Source organism: Accipiter gentilis, chromosome 17, assembly GCF_929443795.1.
Source record: "Accipiter gentilis chromosome 17, bAccGen1.1, whole genome shotgun sequence".
Taxonomy (NCBI): domain Eukaryota; kingdom Metazoa; phylum Chordata; class Aves; order Accipitriformes; family Accipitridae; genus Astur; species Astur gentilis.
Window position 1 is genome coordinate 11,227,010 of NC_064896.1, and position 24,430 is coordinate 11,251,439.

General features: G+C 47.3%; 1 protein-coding gene across 17 annotated transcripts in view; it reads left to right on the forward strand.

Annotated features, from left to right (window-relative positions):
* Positions 1-24,430, forward strand: part of MUC2 (mucin 2, oligomeric mucus/gel-forming) — a 68,857-nt gene that overhangs the window by 36,778 nt on the left and 7,649 nt on the right. For 2 of the 17 annotated variants that reach the window (XM_049820698.1, XM_049820699.1), the window contains exons 26-41: positions 275-422; positions 1,308-1,351; positions 1,875-2,072; positions 2,445-2,474; positions 2,845-3,342; positions 5,979-6,215; positions 7,356-7,943; positions 9,084-9,671; positions 10,812-11,399; positions 12,540-13,142; positions 15,303-19,195; positions 20,369-20,543; positions 21,109-21,356; positions 22,498-22,681; positions 22,813-23,017; positions 23,656-23,834. In XM_049820698.1, the coding sequence (XP_049676655.1) occupies positions 275-422; positions 1,308-1,351; positions 1,875-2,072; positions 2,445-2,474; positions 2,845-3,342; positions 5,979-6,215; positions 7,356-7,943; positions 9,084-9,671; positions 10,812-11,399; positions 12,540-13,142; positions 15,303-19,195; positions 20,369-20,543; positions 21,109-21,356; positions 22,498-22,681; positions 22,813-23,017; positions 23,656-23,834 (8,406 nt within the window). Of the gene's footprint in view, positions 1-274; positions 423-1,307; positions 1,352-1,874; positions 2,073-2,444; positions 2,475-2,844; positions 3,343-5,978; positions 6,216-7,355; positions 7,944-9,083; positions 9,672-10,811; positions 11,400-12,539; positions 13,143-15,302; positions 19,196-20,368; positions 20,544-21,108; positions 21,357-22,497; positions 22,682-22,812; positions 23,018-23,655; positions 23,835-24,430 lie in introns of those variants that run through there. The other 15 variants (XM_049820705.1, XM_049820704.1, XM_049820702.1 and 12 more) reach the window with 15 other exon arrangements.

Genomic DNA, 24,430 nt, shown 5'->3' on the forward strand with positions numbered 1-24,430 from the left:
GGGGTTTCTCCAAGATCTTGAACTAGGAAAAACCAACTTCCCTAGGTTTCATGACTAAACCCTTTCTTAATCCTCCTCACCGCAGTATTATCAATGCGAACTGTTTGATTGAAGTCTTTTGGAAAGACTAATTGTCCAAGGATTAATTTGTATTTTCAATGTTTTTCATGCTTGATTCAGTAAGAATCATAGACCTTCAGAATGTATCCTATCATTGAGTTAACTCTTTATACTTTTTCTTCATCCTGTATACTGTTCTACTTGTCATCAACAGGTTGCTACCCCAGATGCCCTAAGGACAAACCTGTTTATAATGAAGAGACAAAGGAATGTGTGCCTGAAGATCAGTGTTGGTGTTACATCAATGGAACTCATGTTCCCCCTGGAAGTGAAATACCCACAGAAGAGAACTGTACAAAATGGTATAAAAAATATGAAAACATTTGCAGTAATTCAGGAAAGAATTTATGTATGTTGAGCCCCTCATTTACTTTACTGGGCCTCAAGCAAATAGAGATGCAACTTCAAATGAAGAGCTGGTATTTCTCGCATTTATCTATACAAATCAGGGGAACAATGCTGTTTATTCCAGTTGAGACTTAAACTCAAAAAAATGCTGCACTTAACCATACGTAGAGATTCTAAACTTTTCATTCATAATTTTCCAAACCCATAAAAATCCAGATTTCAGGTTGATGGTGTTGTTATAATAAGTGTATTAGCAAATTCGTTAAATATACTCTTTGAAGTGTCATAAAAGATTTAATGGCATGAAACCTGGGTGTGTTTCTAGAACAACCTTTTGGTTCTTACAGCACTTTGGGAAAAGAGGGGCTACTCTGCCTTGTATTCTCACTTAAAACTAGGATTTCAAATTCACTGTAATCTAAAATGTTCTGTACTAGCCCTGAAAGTGATAGCTGATTCCTAACTGCTCATTCCTAGAGCCTTACTAATGTTAGCACTGACATCTACGACTCCATGATTACCACAGACAACCACCCCACCCCCCCCGAACTAGTATAAATTCACTGCTCTGAAAAACATTTGTTATTATTGCACTATTACAACTTGCAACACAAAGCAGTTCATGATAGTTTTAGGATGTTGTACTTAAAGAATGAAAGTGATAACTTAGTTTGAATGAAATAATGATAGGCAATATTGGAAAATATTACACCCAGAAAAATATCCAGTAGTATGAACGAAGATCAAGTGACAAATTTCTACATTTCTGTGCTCTTGGCTCTGCTAACAGGTGCTATAAAACATCTGCAACATTTTAGTTTTTGAAAATTTTCTTTTAGTGTCTGTGGCCCCTCAGGATCCATACAGTGTACGCCAATCCCAGGTAAATAACATTTGGGGATTTCTACAAATAAAAAGAAAAAAATGCATAGAATTGCTGTTTGTCTCTACAGAAGACTTAGTACTTTTTTGGAATAATTCTTTCCAGTGCAAGTAAAAGTTGTGGCCAAAGAAAATTGGGCAGAACTTGTGTTGAACCTGCTGTTAGTACTTCTTGTTCAAACTTTTTCTCATGTCCCTTATTCTTTCTCCCCATGTCCCATATCCAAACTACTGGATTCCACTACAAGAGTTTGCACTCCCAGAACATGTACTATAAAAAAATGTCAGATAGTGAATTGCAGTTGTTATTTCTCTTAGAACATTTTAAAACCTGGTTTGTAAGTCTGTTCTTCCAAGCATTTTATGCAGGGTTTTATTAAATATGTTTTAATGTAAAGATAAATTCATGTGATGTATTAGATCTAAGCTCCGGGTATAGCTCTGAAAGGACTATGCATGATGTGATTTGCCTTTATGTCTTACCTGGTAATAGGGAAATTGCACAGTAAAGCTCTTTCTTGCAGGGTGTCCTTGTGTCATCAATGGAACAAGTTATGAAGTGGGTGAAATTGTGGCACAAATACAGGATGGCAACATATGTATAACATACATTTGTGCAGAAAATGGTTCTATAGTTGTTGGAAGTACTTACCCTTGTCCGACATCTACTTCACCTACAACCGTTTCAACCTCCTTTCCTACTAGTACTCTTACCACCACAGGTAATCTCCAACAGAGATGTGCATCTAAAAATTGTGGTTTTTTAAGGAAAATACTTTAAAAATTGAATGTACAAGTATATGGGCTTATAGTTGACACAGATAGAGTGATGCTTATGAATAGTTTTATCACACTACACTAAGATTTTTAACACTTTGAGTTGATTTACTTCTCATGGAAGAAATTGTAACTATAAATGCAAAGGGTGCCTTCCTAATTCTGAAAAACATGTTAGTATCTCAGTATCCTGATGGGATAGTAGAAAATGTCTCAGTAGTGTCAGCAAAAAAATAGAATTAAGGTATTTAAAACTATTATAATATTTTTTCCTAAAGCTTGCAGATGATGGAGTAATTTTTTTTTTTCTATTTCAGTTGTCACTACAAGCCCTCCAGTAACTACAAGTAAGTTTTAAATAGAAAACAAAGTTGTTAAAAAATGTCAAAAGAATATTTAAAGGAAGAGTAAATTAAAGATGGCCACTACAGAAAAATATATTTAAACCAAAAATAAATAATTTTTTACAATTGCAAAAATGTGATCAGTATAGAGCAAAGAAAGACCTTTAAAGGCTTCAGCTTGGTAATTTTATTTTGATGTGAAGCTTCCTGTTGAAAAACCTGGTAATATTAACCCATTTTAGAACGCTCTTCTCTTGGAAAAATGACAAGTTGCAATGCATTGCTCTAGTCCTTAATGGAATAGCATACAAAATTAATCTTCTCAGAATGTTTTCTGTAAACTCAGATGCTAAATCTCTGTCTTTTCTTGCAGCTCCATGCTTTGGATTAATCTGTAATTGGACTCAGTGGTTTGATGTTAGTAAACCGGAAGAAGATGGCGGTGACTATGAAACCTATGATGCAATAAGAAAGGAACATGGAAACAAAATATGTGAAGCTCCTGAAGACATTGAATGCAGGGCTAAAGATAATCCTGATATGAGCTTAGAGGAACTTGGCCAGAAAGTGGAGTGTAATGTTACATATGGACTAATCTGTAAAAATGAGGAACAAGATGCAACTATGTGGCAACTTTGCTATAATTATGAAATCAGGGTAAACTGTTGTGAGTGGAGTGAAATTTCTTGTGAGACTACAAGTACACTCAGTCCAACACCAACTGCAACTTCAACCACCACCAGCACAACAGTACCCATCACCACTACAGTCAGGCAGTCAACAGCAGTTACCACCATGCCCATTCCCACCCCAACTATCACCAGCAAATTCACATCATCAGTCACCACCCCAGTAACTTCAACCTCTCCAGGTATTTAGCAGACCAATACCCTCTACTCTTCCTTTGCCATAGGAGAAATAAAGAACTGTCAGCTACTAAAGGCATGTCATCTCCATAGCAGATATTGAGCTGGCAGGAAGTCTCACTTATGCTGGTTAGGATCTCTATCCTTCTGCTGGAGAGAATATTCCCAGGACCTGTTGTGTGAGATTAGAGTAGGCCTTGATCTAGAGTACCATCAATTTAGGCATTGTCTGGGTGGGGCTGTGCAGAATTCCTTCCCTTTCTCCTCCTGCTTTCCCTCTGTCAGTTCTAACATTTGCCTGTGGTTATAGATCTAGGAAGGAAGGATTAACCTGGCAGGCTTTCGGGAAGTTTCACTCTGCAGGCTGCCACTTGCTGTGAACTGTGGTCTTTGGCTGCTGAGATCCACTAGTACCCTGTGAATATCTTCATCAGGCTGACATTACACCACAGGGAAATTACATGACAATCGGGTAGGAACATATACCTGTGCATACTTTCTTCCCCGACCACAGCTTCCCCTCTCAGTTCTTACTCCATGAGATAGCAAGGTGTTCTAAGTAATAAGGCAGAGATATTAAGCCTCACAGAGCCTTAGTCCTCCACATGTCATGTCTGCCTCCTATTGGTAAGTATTTTCAATTTAGTGAGAAGCATATTACAGCAACATCCCTGGTATCCTTGCTAGGAAAGACTTTTGAGACCCTGTCTGTGCACTTCTTTGTAATTAGTCTGCTTTCTGGGGACAGAAAGGAAGGCCTGGTGATATAGGCCTTAACTGTGGTTAAGAGTGGGCTGAATACTCTAAGCTTGTAGGAGCTACATAAACTGTAACTTCTGTTCACTGCACATTGTAAAGCACTCATGCATCATGCACCAACGTCTGTTTTCTCTGTCCCTGTTGCTTCTGCCAGCCCCACCTTCATCCACAACGAGAACAGTGTCCCCTCCACCCGTATCGACAACCGCTCCCACGCCAACGCCATCGGAGCCTCCCAGCAGCACCGCCACCACCACGATGCCACCCAGAAGCACCACCAGCAGCACCCTGGGGACAACAACAATGGTTTCTGGCACACCAGCACCCACCCCAACTACCGCAACCACGTCCATGCCCACACCAACATACACCACCACCTCATCGCCTCCAGGTACCTGTCTGGTCTGTGCTCTTCTGTGTTGTCTTGCTGTGGGAGAAATGAAGGTCTGTGAGCGCTCAGCTTGTGCCTTCTGTCTGGGGTTGGGGGTGGGAGTGATTGTTGTGCATTCTCTGAAATGGCATGTGCCCAAAGCTAGCCCTTGGGCTGGCTGTTTCAGAATTGAGGAGGGTGCAGGGGTCCTGGGTAGAAGGTCTTGTGTTCCCTGACTCAACAGGGCTCTGAGGAGGTTTTTCACCCTGGTGCTTCTGCCCAGCTTAGACAGATACTGAACTGGTGGGAAGGAAGTCTTGCTCTTGCTGCTATTGGACCTCGTCCTTCAGCTGGAGAGAATGTACACAGTGGGACCCATGGTGTGCAATGGGAGAGCGGGCTTGGCTTTGTGGCATCATCATTTCAGGCGCTGTTTGGGCACAGCTGTGCAGACTTTCTTCCCTTTCTTCTCTTGTGTTGCCTCTGTGGCCATTGCTGCCACTCACCTGCAGTTCTGGCTGTAGGAAGCGTTGAAGGTTTTCCCTGGCAGGGTTTGGGGAAAAGCATCAGACCGCGGGTTGCCCCTTGCTACGGACCGAGGCTCTGGGCAGCTGGGTTCTCCCAGCGTTCCCATGAGCGTTGTTCTCCAGCTGCCTGCGGACTGCTGAAAAGCAAGCGGACGTTTTGGCAGCAGTGTTGTGTCCTGTGCCTGCTTCCTTTGTGGTCATGACCCTTCCCAGTGTTTGGTTTCTCCTTGACGTAGTGAGGTGGTGTGAGTGGCACAAGAAGTTGCGAGAGTGGTGGGAGTCCCTGCTTAGTTCTGCTCCACCTCACGTGTTGTTGCCCTTATGTGAGTGGGTTTTGCGCATGAGAAGCCGAACAGAGCCATGCGCCCTAGCTGCGAGGGGGAGACACAATGTGGCTTGGCAGTGCCTGTGTCCTGATTTGGCTCTAGTGTGTTTTGTAGGGGCAAGAAGAGGAGGCCTGCCCACACAAGTGAGCTTTGTTGCGGCCAGGGTTGCCCGACTGGTGCAGCAGTGCCCAAGGGGCACTCCTGTGTGCAGTGGATGCCCAGAGCACCACCTGCGAGTGTGCTGGTGCCCCGGCTTGTTGTCTCTCTTCTGGCTGTTTCTAATTGTTCCTCTTGGTGTTGTCCCCCAGACTGTGACTGCATCTGGACGGACTGGATTGATGTGAGTTACCCAAATAGTTCTGACAGAAACAGCGGTGACTACGAAACCTTTGAGAATATCCTGAAGAACGACTCCTCCTGGGTCTGTGCAAAAGCTGAGAATATTTCATGCAGAGCAGAGAAGTTCCCTCACATTCCCATTGCAGATTTAGGGCAGAAGGTGGAATGCAGTGTTAACACAGGGCTCATCTGTAACAATAGCGATCAGGTCATAGGAGGTATAATACCGATGCCTGTCTGCCTCAATTACGAGATCAGTGTCTGCTGCATCCCCAACATACCGCAGTGTATTACGAGTACCACCACGAGCACCACCACAGCCCCACCTTCGTCCACAACGAGAACAGTGTCCCCTCCACCCGTATCGACAACCGCTCCCACGCCAACGCCATCGGAGCCTCCCAGCAGCACCGCCACCACCACGATGCCACCCAGAAGCACCACCAGCAGCACCCTGGGGACAACAACAATGGTTTCTGGCACACCAGCACCCACCCCAACTACCGCAACCACGTCCATGCCCACACCAACATACACCACCACCTCATCGCCTCCAGGTACCTGTCTGGTCTGTGCTCTTCTGTGTTGTCTTGCTGTGGGAGAAATGAAGGTCTGTGAGCGCTCAGCTTGTGCCTTCTGTCTGGGGTTGGGGGTGGGAGTGATTGTTGTGCATTCTCTGAAATGGCATGTGCCCAAAGCTAGCCCTTGGGCTGGCTGTTTCAGAATTGAGGAGGGTGCAGGGGTCCTGGGTAGAAGGTCTTGTGTTCCCTGACTCAACAGGGCTCTGAGGAGGTTTTTCACCCTGGTGCTTCTGCCCAGCTTAGACAGATACTGAACTGGTGGGAAGGAAGTCTTGCTCTTGCTGCTATTGGACCTCGTCCTTCAGCTGGAGAGAATGTACACAGTGGGACCCATGGTGTGCAATGGGAGAGCGGGCTTGGCTTTGTGGCATCATCATTTCAGGCGCTGTTTGGGCACAGCTGTGCAGACTTTCTTCCCTTTCTTCTCTTGTGTTGCCTCTGTGGCCATTGCTGCCACTCACCTGCAGTTCTGGCTGTAGGAAGCGTTGAAGGTTTTCCCTGGCAGGGTTTGGGGAAAAGCATCAGACCGCGGGTTGCCCCTTGCTACGGACCGAGGCTCTGGGCAGCTGGGTTCTCCCAGCGTTCCCATGAGCGTTGTTCTCCAGCTGCCTGCGGACTGCTGAAAAGCAAGCGGACGTTTTGGCAGCAGTGTTGTGTCCTGTGCCTGCTTCCTTTGTGGTCATGACCCTTCCCAGTGTTTGGTTTCTCCTTGACGTAGTGAGGTGGTGTGAGTGGCACAAGAAGTTGCGAGAGTGGTGGGAGTCCCTGCTTAGTTCTGCTCCACCTCACGTGTTGTTGCCCTTATGTGAGTGGGTTTTGCGCATGAGAAGCCGAACAGAGCCATGCGCCCTAGCTGCGAGGGGGAGACACAATGTGGCTTGGCAGTGCCTGTGTCCTGATTTGGCTCTAGTGTGTTTTGTAGGGGCAAGAAGAGGAGGCCTGCCCACACAAGTGAGCTTTGTTGCGGCCAGGGTTGCCCGACTGGTGCAGCAGTGCCCAAGGGGCACTCCTGTGTGCAGTGGATGCCCAGAGCACCACCTGCGAGTGTGCTGGTGCCCCGGCTTGTTGTCTCTCTTCTGGCTGTTTCTAATTGTTCCTCTTGGTGTTGTCCCCCAGACTGTGACTGCATCTGGACGGACTGGATTGATGTGAGTTACCCAAATAGTTCTGACAGAAACAGCGGTGACTACGAAACCTTTGAGAATATCCTGAAGAACGACTCCTCCTGGGTCTGTGCAAAAGCTGAGAATATTTCATGCAGAGCAGAGAAGTTCCCTCACATTCCCATTGCAGATTTAGGGCAGAAGGTGGAATGCAGTGTTAACACAGGGCTCATCTGTAACAATAGCGATCAGGTCATAGGAGGTATAATACCGATGCCTGTCTGCCTCAATTACGAGATCAGTGTCTGCTGCATCCCCAACATACCGCAGTGTATTACGAGTACCACCACGAGCACCACCACAGCCCCACCTTCGTCCACAACGAGAACAGTGTCCCCTCCACCCGTATCGACAACCGCTCCCACGCCAACGCCATCGGAGCCTCCCAGCAGCACCGCCACCACCACGATGCCACCCAGAAGCACCACCAGCAGCACCCTGGGGACAACAACAATGGTTTCTGGCACACCAGCACCCACCCCAACTACCGCAACCACGTCCATGCCCACACCAACATACACCACCACCTCATCGCCTCCAGGTACCTGTCTGGTCTGTGCTCTTCTGTGTTGTCTTGCTGTGGGAGAAATGAAGGTCTGTGAGCGCTCAGCTTGTGCCTTCTGTCTGGGGTTGGGGGTGGGAGTGATTGTTGTGCATTCTCTGAAATGGCATGTGCCCAAAGCTAGCCCTTGGGCTGGCTGTTTCAGAATTGAGGAGGGTGCAGGGGTCCTGGGTAGAAGGTCTTGTGTTCCCTGACTCAACAGGGCTCTGAGGAGGTTTTTCACCCTGGTGCTTCTGCCCAGCTTAGACAGATACTGAACTGGTGGGAAGGAAGTCTTGCTCTTGCTGCTATTGGACCTCGTCCTTCAGCTGGAGAGAATGTACACAGTGGGACCCATGGTGTGCAATGGGAGAGCGGGCTTGGCTTTGTGGCATCATCATTTCAGGCGCTGTTTGGGCACAGCTGTGCAGACTTTCTTCCCTTTCTTCTCTTGTGTTGCCTCTGTGGCCATTGCTGCCACTCACCTGCAGTTCTGGCTGTAGGAAGCGTTGAAGGTTTTCCCTGGCAGGGTTTGGGGAAAAGCATCAGACCGCGGGTTGCCCCTTGCTACGGACCGAGGCTCTGGGCAGCTGGGTTCTCCCAGCGTTCCCATGAGCGTTGTTCTCCAGCTGCCTGCGGACTGCTGAAAAGCAAGCGGACGTTTTGGCAGCAGTGTTGTGTCCTGTGCCTGCTTCCTTTGTGGTCATGACCCTTCCCAGTGTTTGGTTTCTCCTTGACGTAGTGAGGTGGTGTGAGTGGCACAAGAAGTTGCGAGAGTGGTGGGAGTCCCTGCTTAGTTCTGCTCCACCTCACGTGTTGTTGCCCTTATGTGAGTGGGTTTTGCGCATGAGAAGCCGAACAGAGCCATGCGCCCTAGCTGCGAGGGGGAGACACAATGTGGCTTGGCAGTGCCTGTGTCCTGATTTGGCTCTAGTGTGTTTTGTAGGGGCAAGAAGAGGAGGCCTGCCCACACAAGTGAGCTTTGTTGCGGCCAGGGTTGCCCGACTGGTGCAGCAGTGCCCAAGGGGCACTCCTGTGTGCAGTGGATGCCCAGAGCACCACCTGCGAGTGTGCTGGTGCCCCGGCTTGTTGTCTCTCTTCTGGCTGTTTCTAATTGTTCCTCTTGGTGTTGTCCCCCAGACTGTGACTGCATCTGGACGGACTGGATTGATGTGAGTTACCCAAATAGTTCTGACAGAAACAGCGGTGACTACGAAACCTTTGAGAATATCCTGAAGAACGACTCCTCCTGGGTCTGTGCAAAAGCTGAGAATATTTCATGCAGAGCAGAGAAGTTCCCTCACATTCCCATTGCAGATTTAGGGCAGAAGGTGGAATGCAGTGTTAACACAGGGCTCATCTGTAACAATAGCGATCAGGTCATAGGAGGTATAATACCGATGCCTGTCTGCCTCAATTACGAGATCAGTGTCTGCTGCATCCCCAACATACCGCAGTGTATTACGAGTACCACCACGAGCACCACCACAGCCCCACCTTCGTCCACAACGAGAACAGTGTCCCCTCCACCCGTATCGACAACCGCTCCCACGCCAACGCCATCGGAGCCTCCCAGCAGCACCGCCACCACCACGATGCCACCCAGAAGCACCACCAGCAGCACCCTGGGGACAACAACAATGGTTTCTGGCACACCAGCACCCACCCCAACTACCGCAACCACGTCCATGCCCACACCAACATACACCACCACCTCATCGCCTCCAGGTACCTGTCTGGTCTGTGCTCTTCTGTGTTGTCTTGCTGTGGGAGAAATGAAGGTCTGTGAGCGCTCAGCTTGTGCCTTCTGTCTGGGGTTGGGGGTGGGAGTGATTGTTGTGCATTCTCTGAAATGGCATGTGCCCAAAGCTAGCCCTTGGGCTGGCTGTTTCAGAATTGAGGAGGGTGCAGGGGTCCTGGGTAGAAGGTCTTGTGTTCCCTGACTCAACAGGGCTCTGAGGAGGTTTTTCACCCTGGTGCTTCTGCCCAGCTTAGACAGATACTGAACTGGTGGGAAGGAAGTCTTGCTCTTGCTGCTATTGGACCTCGTCCTTCAGCTGGAGAGAATGTACACAGTGGGACCCATGGTGTGCAATGGGAGAGCGGGCTTGGCTTTGTGGCATCATCATTTCAGGCGCTGTTTGGGCACAGCTGTGCAGACTTTCTTCCCTTTCTTCTCTTGTGTTGCCTCTGTGGCCATTGCTGCCACTCACCTGCAGTTCTGGCTGTAGGAAGCGTTGAAGGTTTTCCCTGGCAGGGTTTGGGGAAAAGCATCAGACCGTGGGTTGCCCCTTGCTACGGACCGAGGCTCTGGGCAGCTGGGTTCTCCCAGCGTTCCCATGAGCGTTGTTCTCCAGCTGCCTGCGGACTGCTGAAAAGCAAGCGGACGTTTTGGCAGCAGTGTTGTGTCCTGTGCCTGCTTCCTTTGTGGTCATGACCCTTCCCAGTGTTTGGTTTCTCCTTGACGTAGTGAGGTGGTGTGAGTGGCACAAGAAGTTGCGAGAGTGGTGGGAGTCCCTGCTTAGTTCTGCTCCACCTCACGTGTTGTTGCCCTTATGTGAGTGGGTTTTGCGCATGAGAAGCCGAACAGAGCCATGCGCCCTAGCTGCGAGGGGGAGACACAATGTGGCTTGGCAGTGCCTGTGTCCTGATTTGGCTCTAGTGTGTTTTGTAGGGGCAAGAAGAGGAGGCCTGCCCACACAAGTGAGCTTTGTTGCGGCCAGGGTTGCCCGACTGGTGCAGCAGTGCCCAAGGGGCACTCCTGTGTGCAGTGGATGCCCAGAGCACCACCTGCGAGTGTGCTGGTGCCCCGGCTTGTTGTCTCTCTTCTGGCTGTTTCTAATTGTTCCTCTTGGTGTTGTCCCCCAGACTGTGACTGCATCTGGACGGACTGGATTGATGTGAGTTACCCAAATAGTTCTGACAGAAACAGCGGTGACTACGAAACCTTTGAGAATATCCTGAAGAACGACTCCTCCTGGGTCTGTGCAAAAGCTGAGAATATTTCATGCAGAGCAGAGAAGTTCCCTCACATTCCCATTGCAGATTTAGGGCAGAAGGTGGAATGCAGTGTTAACACAGGGCTCATCTGTAACAATAGCGATCAGGTCATAGGAGGTATAATACCGATGCCTGTCTGCCTCAATTACGAGATCAGTGTCTGCTGCATCCCCAACATACCGCAGTGTATTACGAGTACCACCACGAGCACCACCACAGCCCCACCTTCGTCCACAACGAGAACAGTGTCCCCTCCACCCGTATCGACAACCGCTCCCACGCCAACGCCATCGGAGCCTCCCAGCAGCACCGCCACCACCACGATGCCACCCAGAAGCACCACCAGCAGCACCCTGGGGACAACAACAATGGTTTCTGGCACACCAGCACCCACCCCAACTACCGCAACCACGTCCATGCCCACACCAACATACACCACCACCTCATCGCCTCCAGGTACCTGTCTGGTCTGTGCTCTTCTGTGTTGTCTTGCTGTGGGAGAAATGAAGGTCTGTGAGCGCTCAGCTTGTGCCTTCTGTCTGGGGTTGGGGGTGGGAGTGATTGTTGTGCATTCTCTGAAATGGCATGTGCCCAAAGCTAGCCCTTGGGCTGGCTGTTTCAGAATTGAGGAGGGTGCAGGGGTCCTGGGTAGAAGGTCTTGTGTTCCCTGACTCAACAGGGCTCTGAGGAGGTTTTTCACCCTGGTGCTTCTGCCCAGCTTAGACAGATACTGAACTGGTGGGAAGGAAGTCTTGCTCTTGCTGCTATTGGACCTCGTCCTTCAGCTGGAGAGAATGTACACAGTGGGACCCATGGTGTGCAATGGGAGAGCGGGCTTGGCTTTGTGGCATCATCATTTCAGGCGCTGTTTGGGCACAGCTGTGCAGACTTTCTTCCCTTTCTTCTCTTGTGTTGCCTCTGTGGCCATTGCTGCCACTCACCTGCAGTTCTGGCTGTAGGAAGCGTTGAAGGTTTTCCCTGGCAGGGTTTGGGGAAAAGCATCAGACCGCGGGTTGCCCCTTGCTACGGACCGAGGCTCTGGGCAGCTGGGTTCTCCCAGCGTTCCCATGAGCGTTGTTCTCCAGCTGCCTGCGGACTGCTGAAAAGCAAGCGGACGTTTTGGCAGCAGTGTTGTGTCCTGTGCCTGCTTCCTTTGTGGTCATGACCCTTCCCAGTGTTTGGTTTCTCCTTGACGTAGTGAGGTGGTGTGAGTGGCACAAGAAGTTGCGAGAGTGGTGGGAGTCCCTGCTTAGTTCTGCTCCACCTCACGTGTTGTTGCCCTTATGTGAGTGGGTTTTGCGCATGAGAAGCCGAACAGAGCCATGCGCCCTAGCTGCGAGGGGGAGACACAATGTGGCTTGGCAGTGCCTGTGTCCTGATTTGGCTCTAGTGTGTTTTGTAGGGGCAAGAAGAGGAGGCCTGCCCACACAAGTGAGCTTTGTTGCGGCCAGGGTTGCCCGACTGGTGCAGCAGTGCCCAAGGGGCACTCCTGTGTGCAGTGGATGCCCAGAGCACCACCTGCGAGTGTGCTGGTGCCCCGGCTTGTTGTCTCTCTTCTGGCTGTTTCTAATTGTTCCTCTTGGTGTTGTCCCCCAGACTGTGACTGCATCTGGACGGACTGGATTGATGTGAGTTACCCAAATAGTTCTGACAGAAACAGCGGTGACTACGAAACCTTTGAGAATATCCTGAAGAACGACTCCTCCTGGGTCTGTGCAAAAGCTGAGAATATTTCATGCAGAGCAGAGAAGTTCCCTCACATTCCCATTGCAGATTTAGGGCAGAAGGTGGAATGCAGTGTTAACACAGGGCTCATCTGTAACAATAGCGATCAGGTCATAGGAGGTATAATACCGATGCCTGTCTGCCTCAATTACGAGATCAGTGTCTGCTGCATCCCCAACATACCGCAGTGTATTACGAGTACCACCACGAGCACCACCACAGCCCCACCTTCGTCCACAACGAGAACAGTGTCCCCTCCACCCGTATCGACAACCGCTCCCACGCCAACGCCATCGGAGCCTCCCAGCAGCACCGCCACCACCACGATGCCACCCAGAAGCACCACCAGCAGCACCCTGGGGACAACAACAATGGTTCCTGGCACACCAGCACCCACCCCAACTACTGCAACCACGTTTACACCACCAACAATAATCACTAAAACCCCACTGCCTCCATCTTCAGAAGCAATAAGTAATTCTCTGGCTGTGTTGCCATTTGTTGCCTTGCTATGGGAGAAATCAAGGTTTAGGAGCAGCTTAATGCATATCTTATTTTATGTACGCTGAGGGAATTTAGTTGATGTATATTTCCAAAAAATTCTTAGAATAATAGAATAGTTTTTGTTTGAAGGGAGCTTTTGAAAGGTCTTTTAGTCCTATGTCCCCTGCAGGGGGCAGGGACTTGTTTCACTACATTAAGTTACTCAGAGCCCACTTCAGCCCAACCTTGAACTCTTAAAATGATTGGGCACCCACAACTTCTCTAGGAACCCTGTTCCAGTGTCTCAGCACCCTCATCATAAAAAAATTCTTACTTTTGTCCAGTCTAAATCTACCCTCTTTCAGTTTAAAACCGTTGCCCCTTGTCCCGTAACTACAGGCCTTGGTAAAATGTCTCTCGCTGTCTTTCTTCTAAGCCCCCTTTATATACTGAAAGGCCACAATAACATCTCCCTGGAGCCTTGTCTTCTCCAGGTTGAACCCCAACTCTCTCAGCCTCTCTTCATAGCGGAGGTGTTCCAGATTTCTGGTAATTTTCATGGTCTTCTTCTGCATCCACTCAAACAGTTTCATGTCTGTCTTGTACTGGGGACCCCAGAGCTGGATGTTGTACTCCAGGTGAGGTCTCACAAGAGTGGAGAAGAGTGGGTCCTGTACTGAGCTGTCTGTTTAGGAGGGAGAGTGCACATGTTTCTGCTTCTCAGTTCTACTCCTTTGATTACTGGGAACATGAGGAGGTTTTTCACCCTGGTGCTTCTGCCCAGCTTAGACAGATACTGAACTGGTGGGAAGGAAGTCTTGCTCTTGCTGCTATTGGACCTCGTCCTTCAGCTGGAGAGAATGTACACAGTGGGACCCATGGTGTGCAATGGGAGAGCGGGCTTGGCTTTGTGGCATCATCATTTCAGGCGCTGTTTGGGCACAGCTGTGCAGACTTTCTTCCCTTTCTTCTCTTGTGTTGCCTCTGTGGCCATTGCTGCCACTCACCTGCAGTTCTGGCTGTAGGAAGCGTTGAAGGTTTTCCCTGGCAGGGTTTGGGGAAAAGCATCAGACCGCGGGTTGCCCCTTGCTACGGACCGAGGCTCTGGGCAGCTGGGTTCTCCCAGCGTTCCCATGAGCGTTGTTCTCCAGCTGCCTGCGGACTGCTGAAAAGCAAGCGGACGTTTTGGCAGCAATGTGAGACCCCTAACGTCACAGTGAATCTGCCTCTGTGACAGTACACCACCTGTTCCTCTATTTCCTTCTGAACATGAAGGAGTTTGCCTGTCCTCACCCAAATGTGAATTAATTTTTGTTGAAGGACTGTCCTTGTGGACTGTGTGGACAGAAGCAGTATATCTTACTTCCTTCTATCCTCCAGCACTATGACTGCACTCTTACTATGTAAGCAGTGCTTCTTTATCTACCATGTGTCTCTTCACATCATGCTGTAAAATCACAAACAAATGGCTCTGAGGCTCACCTCTGAGCATCATGAACAATTTATAAAATGCTAATCAAAAACTATTTTAAAGGAGCCTGCACTAGGGCCCATGAAAACTGGCTTGGTCATGTGAGAACGAAAAAGCAGAAAAGTGAATTTGGGGTTCCTAGCATGCCAAAATAGTTTGTGGTTGAGTAGTCTAAAAGGCCTGGGAGTTAGGTATGGAACACAGATTGCCCCAGCAACTGCTCAGTTTCAGTAGAATCAAATGACGCTGAGCATAATCAATGCTGGTATGAAGATGCCACATGAAGTAGCACAGGGAACGGTGCTCTATCTATAGAATATAGCATGACAGCAATACAGAATTAACCAAGAGTTCACTGATCAAGTCAAGGAATAACCGTGGATTTAGGGTGAACTCTTCTCTGCAGTATAAAGTTTTAAAACTGCAGATACCTGTTCTGTCTGACATTGATCATGGATAAAGTATTTACATCAATGTCTCCCATACAAGATGTAGAAGATTTTTTTAATAATATCTCTGTTATGCAAAGGCCTTTAATAAAAGAGTTACTGCTTTATTCCCATTTAAATAGCGTATGCTTAGTTTTGTTGATATTTGCTTATAAGAAAATGAAATGAAGTCAATATAATTGCAATTTGCCTACTTAAAATCAAATACTGTGTTTTCTCCCTGTCTTAAAGAGGGTACAACACCTGAATCAGGAACACTGATAAGTACTACAGTTACTCCTTCAGCTACCCCACAGCCAACAACTAGAACAACGGAAATACAAAGTACAGTGTCTACCACAGGCACGACTATACAACAGTCAAAAACATCAGTGTCAACAAGCCCAGTGACAGTCAGCACGTCTGGAGTCACTGAAACAGGACCAACCACCAAAACCACCACTTCGGGCCCCACTCCCCACAGCACCACAACAGTAATGGAAACAAGTAGCCACGAGACCTCTACCACGGGGACTGGGAGCCCTCCAACAGGACCACCCAGCAGCACCACCAGCACCACAACCTCAGGACCATCTTCCCCAATGTCTACAGCCAGCACTACTGTATCGCCACCACCAGTGTCAACAAGCCCAGTGACAGTCAGCACGTCTGGAGTCACTGAAACAGGACCAACCACCAAAACCACCACTTCGGGCCCCACTCCCCACAGCACCACAACAGTAATGGAAACAAGTAGCCACGAGACCTCTACCACGGGGACTGGGAGCCCTCCAACAGGACCACCCAGCAGCACCACCAGCACCACAACCTCAGGACCATCTTCCCCAATGTCTACAGCCAGCACTACTGTATCGCCACCACCAGTGTCAACAAGCCCAGTGACAGTCAGCACGTCTGGAGTCACTGAAACAGGACCAACCACCAAAACCACCACTTCGGGCCCCACTCCCCACAGCACCACAACAGTAATGGAAACAAGTAGCCACGAGACCTCTACCACGGGGACTGGGAGCCCTCCAACAGGACCACCCAGCAGCACCACCAGCACCACAACCTCAGGACCATCTTCCCCAATGTCTACAGCCAGCACTACTGTATCGCCACCACCAGTGTCAACAAGCCCAGTGACAGTCAGCACGTCTGGAGTCACTGAAACAGGACCAACCACCAAAACCACCACCTCGGGCCCCACTCCCCACAGCACCACAACAGTAATGGAAACAAGTAGCCACGAGACCTCTACCACGGGGACTGGGAGCCCTCCAACAGGACCACCCAGCAGCACCACCAGCACCACAACCTCAGGACCATCTTCCCCAATGTCTACAGCCAGCACTACTGTATCGCCACCACCAGTGTCAACAAGCCCAGTGACAGTCAGCACGTCTGGAGTCACTGAAACAGGACCAACCACCAAAACCACCACTTCGGGCCCCACTCCCCACAGCACCACAACAGTAATGGAAACAAGTAGCCACGAGACCTCTACCACGGGGACTGGGAGCCCTCCAACAGGACCACCCAGCAGCACCACCAGCACCACAACCTCAGGACCATCTTCCCCAATGTCTACAGCCAGCACTACTGTATCGCCACCACCAGTGTCAACAAGCCCAGTGACAGTCAGCACGTCTGGAGTCACTGAAACAGGACCAACCACCAAAACCACCACTTCGGGCCCCACTCCCCACAGCACCACAACAGTAATGGAAACAAGTAGCCACGAGACCTCTACCACGGGGACTGGGAGCCCTCCAACAGGACCACCCAGCAGCACCACCAGCACCACAACCTCAGGACCATCTTCCCCAATGTCTACAGCCAGCACTACTGTATCGCCACCACCAGTGTCAACAAGCCCAGTGACAGTCAGCACGTCTGGAGTCACTGAAACAGGACCAACCACCAAAACCACCACTTCGGGCCCCACTCCCCACAGCACCACAACAGTAATGGAAACAAGTAGCCACGAGACCTCTACCACGGGGACTGGGAGCCCTCCAACAGGACCACCCAGCAGCACCACCAGCACCACAACCTCAGGACCATCTTCCCCAATGTCCACAGCCAGCACTACTGTATCGCCACCACCAGTGTCAACAAGCCCAGTGACAGTCAGCACGTCTGGAGTCACTGAAACAGGACCAACCACCAAAACCACCACCTCGGGCCCCACTCCCCACAGCACCACAACAGTAATGGAAACAAGTAGCCACGAGACCTCTACCACGGGGACTGGGAGCCCTCCAACAGGACCACCCAGCAGCACCACCAGCACCACAACCTCAGGACCATCTTCCCCAATGTCTACAGCCAGCACTACTGTATCGCCACCACCAGTGTCAACAAGCCCAGTGACAGTCAGCACGTCTGGAGTCACTGAAACAGGACCAACCACCAAAACCACCACCTCGGGCCCCACTCCCCACAGCACCACAACAGTAATGGAAACAAGTAGCCACGAGACCTCTACCACGGGGACTGGGAGCCCTCCAACAGGACCACCCAGCAGCACCACCAGCACCACAACCTCAGGACCATCTTCCCCAATGTCTACAGCCAGCACTACTGTATCGCCACCACCAGTGTCAACAAGCCCAGTGACAGTCAGCACGTCTGGAGTCACTGAAACAGGACCAACCACCAAAACCACCACTTCGGGCCCCACTCCCCACAGCACCACAACAGTAATGGAAACAAGTAGCCACGAGACCTCTACCACGGGGACTGGGAGCCCTCCAACAGGACCACCCAGCAGCACCACCAGCACCACAACCTCAGGACCATCTTCCCCAATGTCTACAGCCAGCACTACTGTATCGCCACCACCAGTGTCAACAAGCCCAGTGACAGTCAGCACGTCTGGAGTCACTGAAACAGGACCAACCACCAAAACCACCACCTCGGGCCCCACTCCCCACAGCACCACAACAGTAATGGAAACAAGTAGCCACGAGACCTCTACCACGGGGACTGGGAGCCCTCCAACAGGACCACCCAGCAGCACCACCAGCACCACAACCTCAGGACCATCTTCCCCAATGTCTACAGCCAGCACTACTGTATCGCCACCACCAGTGTCAACAAGCCCAGTGACAGTCAGCACGTCTGGAGTCACTGAAACAGGACCAACCACCAAAACCACCACTTCGGGCCCCACTCCCCACAGCACCACAACAGTAATGGAAACAAGTAGCCACGAGACCTCTACCACGGGGACTGGGAGCCCTCCAACAGGACCACCCAGCAGCACCACCAGCACCACAACCTCAGGACCATCTTCCCCAATGTCTACAGCCAGCACTACTGTATCGCCACCACCAGTGTCAACAAGCCCAGTGACAGTCAGCACGTCTGGAGTCACTGAAACAGGACCAACCACCAAAACCACCACTTCGGGCCCCACTCCCCACAGCACCACAACAGTAATGGAAACAAGTAGCCACGAGACCTCTACCACGGGGACTGGGAGCCCTCCAACAGGACCACCCAGCAGCACCACCAGCACCACAACCTCAGGACCATCTTCCCCAATGTCCACAGCCAGCACTACTGTATCGCCACCACCAGTGTCAACAAGCCCAGTGACAGTCAGCACGTCTGGAGTCACTGAAACAGGATCGACTGCCACTTCAGGCCCCACACTCTCAGGACCCACTTCCCACAGCACCACAACAGTAACAGTAACTGGTAGCACAATGCCAACCACTGCAACTCGCACTACTCCCACAAGATCAACTGTCATCACCACTACCATGACTTCAGGACGATCGTCCATAGAGTCTACTGCTATCACTACTTTATCTCCGCCATCAGTATCAACTAGTATCATGCCAGTCACCACCTCTGGTACAACTCCAACAGAATCTTTTACCACTACTTCAGGAACAACCTCTAGAAATTTTACCACAATTACTGCTACCACCACTACCAGCAGCTCTGAATATTTTCCCCCTGGCTCAACTAGTACTTCTGGGCCAACTGCAACATCAAGTTCAGTCACCATTACAGGAAGTTCTACATACAGTACAGTTACTCCACTCAGTGCTTCAAGTTCAACTACATCTCCACCACCAACGACTCCTGGAAGAAATTGTTCTGTTTTTCCTAATGAATCTTATGCGGTGAGTAGATTTAATTTGTTTTTTTAGCATTCTGCTTTGTATGGAGACTAGGCACATAATTTCAATGCTAGTAACATACAGACTAGGTATTAATCTGGATAGAAAATGAAGTATCAGTCCATTCTATTTCTTTCTGTTTTCTTGGGTATCAGCATGACTTCCAGTGATATTCAGCTTGATAGCTTACATGCTGTTATTAGTTCTTCAAGGATAGTTTTAAAAATGTTTTCTTCAAGGAGGTAGATCACAGCTCAATATTCCTCTTTATTGTAAGATAGCTTTGATGAAGAAGTAACCAGGGGCTAAGTGGTGCTAAACTATCTTTTCTGTTTCTGCTTTTGAATAGATCCAGAGTGAGGAAAAGTTGTTTATATGTTTACAGTGGAGCCCCACAATAAACCACAGTGCTGAACTAGTCTGAGTTTGGACTTAGACATACTTGGTCATAGCCTAGTTTCAGGAGAGGACTGAAACAGATCACCACATTCAAATGCTCTTGAAATTTCACTCAGAGTTCTGAGTTTTTTGGAACCCTCCACCTCTGACACAGGCAAGCTAATGTCTCGTACATTTCTAAAGCCTCCTCACAGGTTAGATGTCTACCAACTTGTTCAGTAGATCTGCAGGGATGAAAATTATACATAGCTGAAAAACTGGTGGAAGATAGAAAAAAATGCAAACAATCACGATGCATGCCCATAACCCCTGAGACATCACTCCCCAAATAGCTGATGTTCACAATAGCTTTAGCTGTTAATCTGTTCCAGGCATTCATGGAAAGGGATTGATCATATATTGATCACTGATATTGATCAGTGTCTTTCACTGTTGATAGAGAGGGAGTGTAGGTGATGAGATTAGATCAGACATCCAACTTTCAGACAGCTGAATCTATAAAGGCAATTCCTGCTTCAGGTTACTGGCTTGCCTTTTTTAAGTAATGCTTTTTGCTTAGCAGCTCTCAGTAGTGCTAGCTTATCTTTCAGGCCTTGATGGTGCTGACTGCTGCACTTCCTTCCCATTTTCAGACTTCTAGTGGGGAAAAAATTGTCAATAAACATACAGCATTTTAAAACTCTGCAAAAGATATTCAGGCATAACTGTTGTCAATCAGACTACTTCATAAGGTTTCTCTCTCTCTTCCCTCCCCGCCTCCCACACTTCCAAACACAGCCAGGTGAGTCATGGTGGATCTGTGACTGCATTAAAGCAATATGTATAGAAGACAATATAATCCAGGTGGTTCCTGTAATCTGTAACCCACCTCCTAAACCTACATGTGCCAATGGGCTTTCTCCTGTGCAAGTCATTGATGAGGATGGATGCTGTTGGCACTGGGAGTGTGATTGTAAGTATATATCTTGTTGAATATTTTATCTCCTGTGGAAACAATACTGGTGTTAGGAGCAGCGGTATTTATCAGGGGACAAGTATGGCACAAGGCTGTGACCCTCACACTTCTAGTGTTGATCTGTTTGGAGTGCTTCACTGATTCTTTTTAGCCAATTGGGGGCTTTTACTCAATTTGCTATCATTTCTACATAACTATTGTGTTCATAGAATAAATTGGTCTCCCAAGGCAGGATTTACATGTCCAGATGCAGACATCTATAGGCTAGAAGCCTATATATAAATTACTTGTTCAGACTAATGGTAGAGGTATATCCAGGGTGCAGTTAATCCTATTCTCAGTTGTCTATCAGAAATGTCAGATGAACTGTGCCCTGAAAGTGCCTGTTTTTCTCTTTTATTAATGAGTTCTAGTTAATGAGCTCATGCATTGACATACATACTTTAAAATCGAAATGCTTAAACTTAGATGAGATGAATCGCAATCCTACAGATTTTGTTTGTAGTCTGATCTGATTCTGTATGTTGCCATAAGAAGCTAACCTAGATGTATGTTTTTGTAGGCTACTGCACTGGCTGGGGAGACCCACATTACATGACTTTTGATGGACTATACTACAGCTATCAAGGCAATTGTACATACGTCCTTGTGGAAGAGATACATAAGAAAGTTGACAACTTTGGTGTCTACATTGATAACTACCATTGTGATACGCGGGATGTAGTCTCCTGTCCTCGAACACTCATTGTGAGACATGAGACTCAGGAAGTGCGCATGGCAACAGTCAAACCAAATACTCTACAAGTAGAGGTATTGGAGAATGTTACCTTTGATTTCTTGATTAAAATATTAATACAGCATCAACCAGATAATTATATTCACAATGTTAGGAAAAAAAATTAAAAAGGAATCTGTGTTTTAGATTTAATACCAGTTTGGATTATAAAATAGGACTGCTTTGAAGGACTGTTTTTTAACTCTGAATATGGAGATAAATTTCTCCCTTTTTTATCTCAAATATTTGCCGTGCCTTATCTCTCCTAAATACACAAACATGGAAAAATTGCTAAGATTTAAGGTTATAAAATAAATTAATTTATAATTAATATTAATGTAACAAAGGAAAAGAATAAATGTTGAATGGGAGGATACAACATAAACTAGACATAACAATAAAATGCTGGGGTTAAGCATTTTTAAAAAGTACCGTTACTAGCTTTGATGGGTATCACCTTTTTAATTTTTCAGAATAGGGGCTTTTATGTGTTTCTTTCATTGATAAACATGATGCCCCAGCTTTGGGGCTTCAAATTTGGTAAGAAGTGTTTCTGTTTAGGCTTTTGTGGGGTTTGTTTTGTTTATTTTTGTACATTACTCTGTGGGAATATTACAAGTTAGGTTGCAGCATATTGTTGAAAATTTGCAATATTTGGACGCCTTTTTTTTTTTCTCTAAAGCAAAGAAATCTACCATTGCTGAGTAAAAGTAGTAGTGTTAGTTCCGTAGCTATATCATCGCTGCTGTATTCATATAAATAATAGAGATTTTAGCTTATTTCTTTCATTTATTTTTCCTACAAACATGTTCCCTTTATGCCAAGAAAGTTAAAAATGTGTGCACTAGGAATTTAGGAGAATTTTATATTGCACTTTCACAGGGTGTTCTCAATGCCATAGTCACTCTAATAAATCTGTTGAGTGTTAGAATTTAGCTGGTTTAAACTCTGAATTTTAGCCTAGTTTATCAGTGGCTGATAAGCCTTTTCTTTAGCTCAGAGAATAAAAGTTCAACTTTCCAGTAACTTGAAAAGAAACACAGTGACACTTGTTACAAACTAAAAGCATATTATCTGCCTTTACATTCTTTCTCCAATGCAAAGTAATGAGCAGTCAACTGTTTTCTAAAGTCAAACTGAATATATGTCTCTCTGCTGTTTTCTTTTATTTATTAGGTGACAGTAAACAAACAGGCAGTGGCTTTGCCTTATAAAAAATTTGGCTTGAGCATCTATGAGTCAGGCATAAATCGTGTAGTGGAAATTCCTGAACTAAAAATGAACGTGACCTACAATGGCTTGTCCTTTTCTATCAGAATGCCCTACAGCCTGTTTGGCAACAACACTCATGGACAGTGTGGTAAGGCTTACTCTTGTAATTTCTGTACTCTCAGAAAACCACAAGCAGGTAAATGACAGCCCTGCCACAAAGATGAATGGAATTTGGTAACAAATCTGTGAGTGAATTCTTTCTCACCTTACCAATTTTAGGTACTTGCAATAACAACACAGCAGATGACTGCATGTTGCCGAATGGAAACATTGCAGAAAACTGTGAAACCATGGCAGATCATTGGCAAGTTGTTGATCCTTCCAAACCACAGTGCTCCCCAGGCCTAATTCCTACAAAAGCACCCAGCACAACCCCAAGACAGCCTTGCAAAGAATCTTCCATCTGTGAACTTCTTCTGGGAAGGTAAACGTTCCTCTGGGGTTTATAAGCCTTTGATCTTCAAATTAAGCAGCAATTTTAGGATTTGTTTCTCAATAAAAAGTGTTTCTAGCTATTGCTCCACTTCTTGTAGCTTTTTTGGGTTGGTTCCATTCCTTTTACTGTTTCTAAATATAATTCTTTGCTGACAGTTTGCTTCCAACCTCTGGCTGCTACATTAAACTTCCTCAATGTTCTTATGTTCTTCCATGCTCTCTGCTCTCCACTGTCCTATGCTCTTGCCTTTTCACACACTCAGCAGAAAACAGAGTCCAACTGAAAACAGACATCATTTTTAGAATGTTGTATCAGAATTAAGAAAAAAACAAAACAAAACCCAAAAATGTCTTTAGAAAAGTAGTTCATACTTGCACTTCATAATATTCATGTAGCTCCTGGACAGAAAATATTTGTGCCTGAGTGTTTTGTAGGTGAGGGGAGAATGCTTTAAGATATGTTGAAATGTTACAATCTAGATTAGTGCTCTTAGTAAAAACCTCTCAGTAATAGTCCTTGTTCATACCTCGTTAAGCACCATTGTTGCCATGTTATAGTATGTTAAGCACATTGAAGAATTCATGGATCATTCGGTAACTAATAATGATAAATGTTTCTGTTTCTAGTTTGTTTGAGCCGTGCCATGGTTTTGTCCAGCCTGAAAAGTACTATGCAGCCTGCGTTTTTGATAGTTGTGTACTTCCCAACTTAGACCTGGAATGCTCAAGTCTGCAGACCTATGCTGCCACCTGTGCTGATCAAAGTGTATGCATTGACTGGAGGAGTCATACCAATGGTGTTTGCTGTAAGTATTTGGCCATTTATCTTGAACTATTAGGGAAGCTTATATGGAACTCTTTCGGCAACAATGTCCTAACGGTAAGCCATATTGGTTTTCGAGCAATGAAGACACCAATGAATAATACCAGTTGCTTTCCTCTAAGGGAACATTTTTCACAATGGAAATGATAAACGAGCCTGCAAAAATATACATCTATTGACTGTGCCAGAAACATCTGTATCAGTAGATACTTTTTTGTACACAGGCAGTTTTGTGTTTTGCAGGCATGAGCAGATCGCACTGTATTTAGTGACATATTCATTCATTTTCAGCTGTAGTAAGAAGAGGACAGAGGGTAGGGATACACTCCCCTTTAAGAACTTGTTCAAAAGAGACTGAAATTATGAAAAAAACTGTAATCAAGATGTAGACTCTTGGTTTTATCTCCTTAATGTAAAGTATGGTGCTATATGTCTACGGCTAAATTGCATAAAATAATTCCATTCAGACATGAGTCTGATATCTGGGGTTTTTTTTCTCTTTGCTTCTCAAGATGATCAAAGATACATGGAAAATGATTAGTCAGTGTTTAATTTCTGGACAGGGCTTTTATACGATAC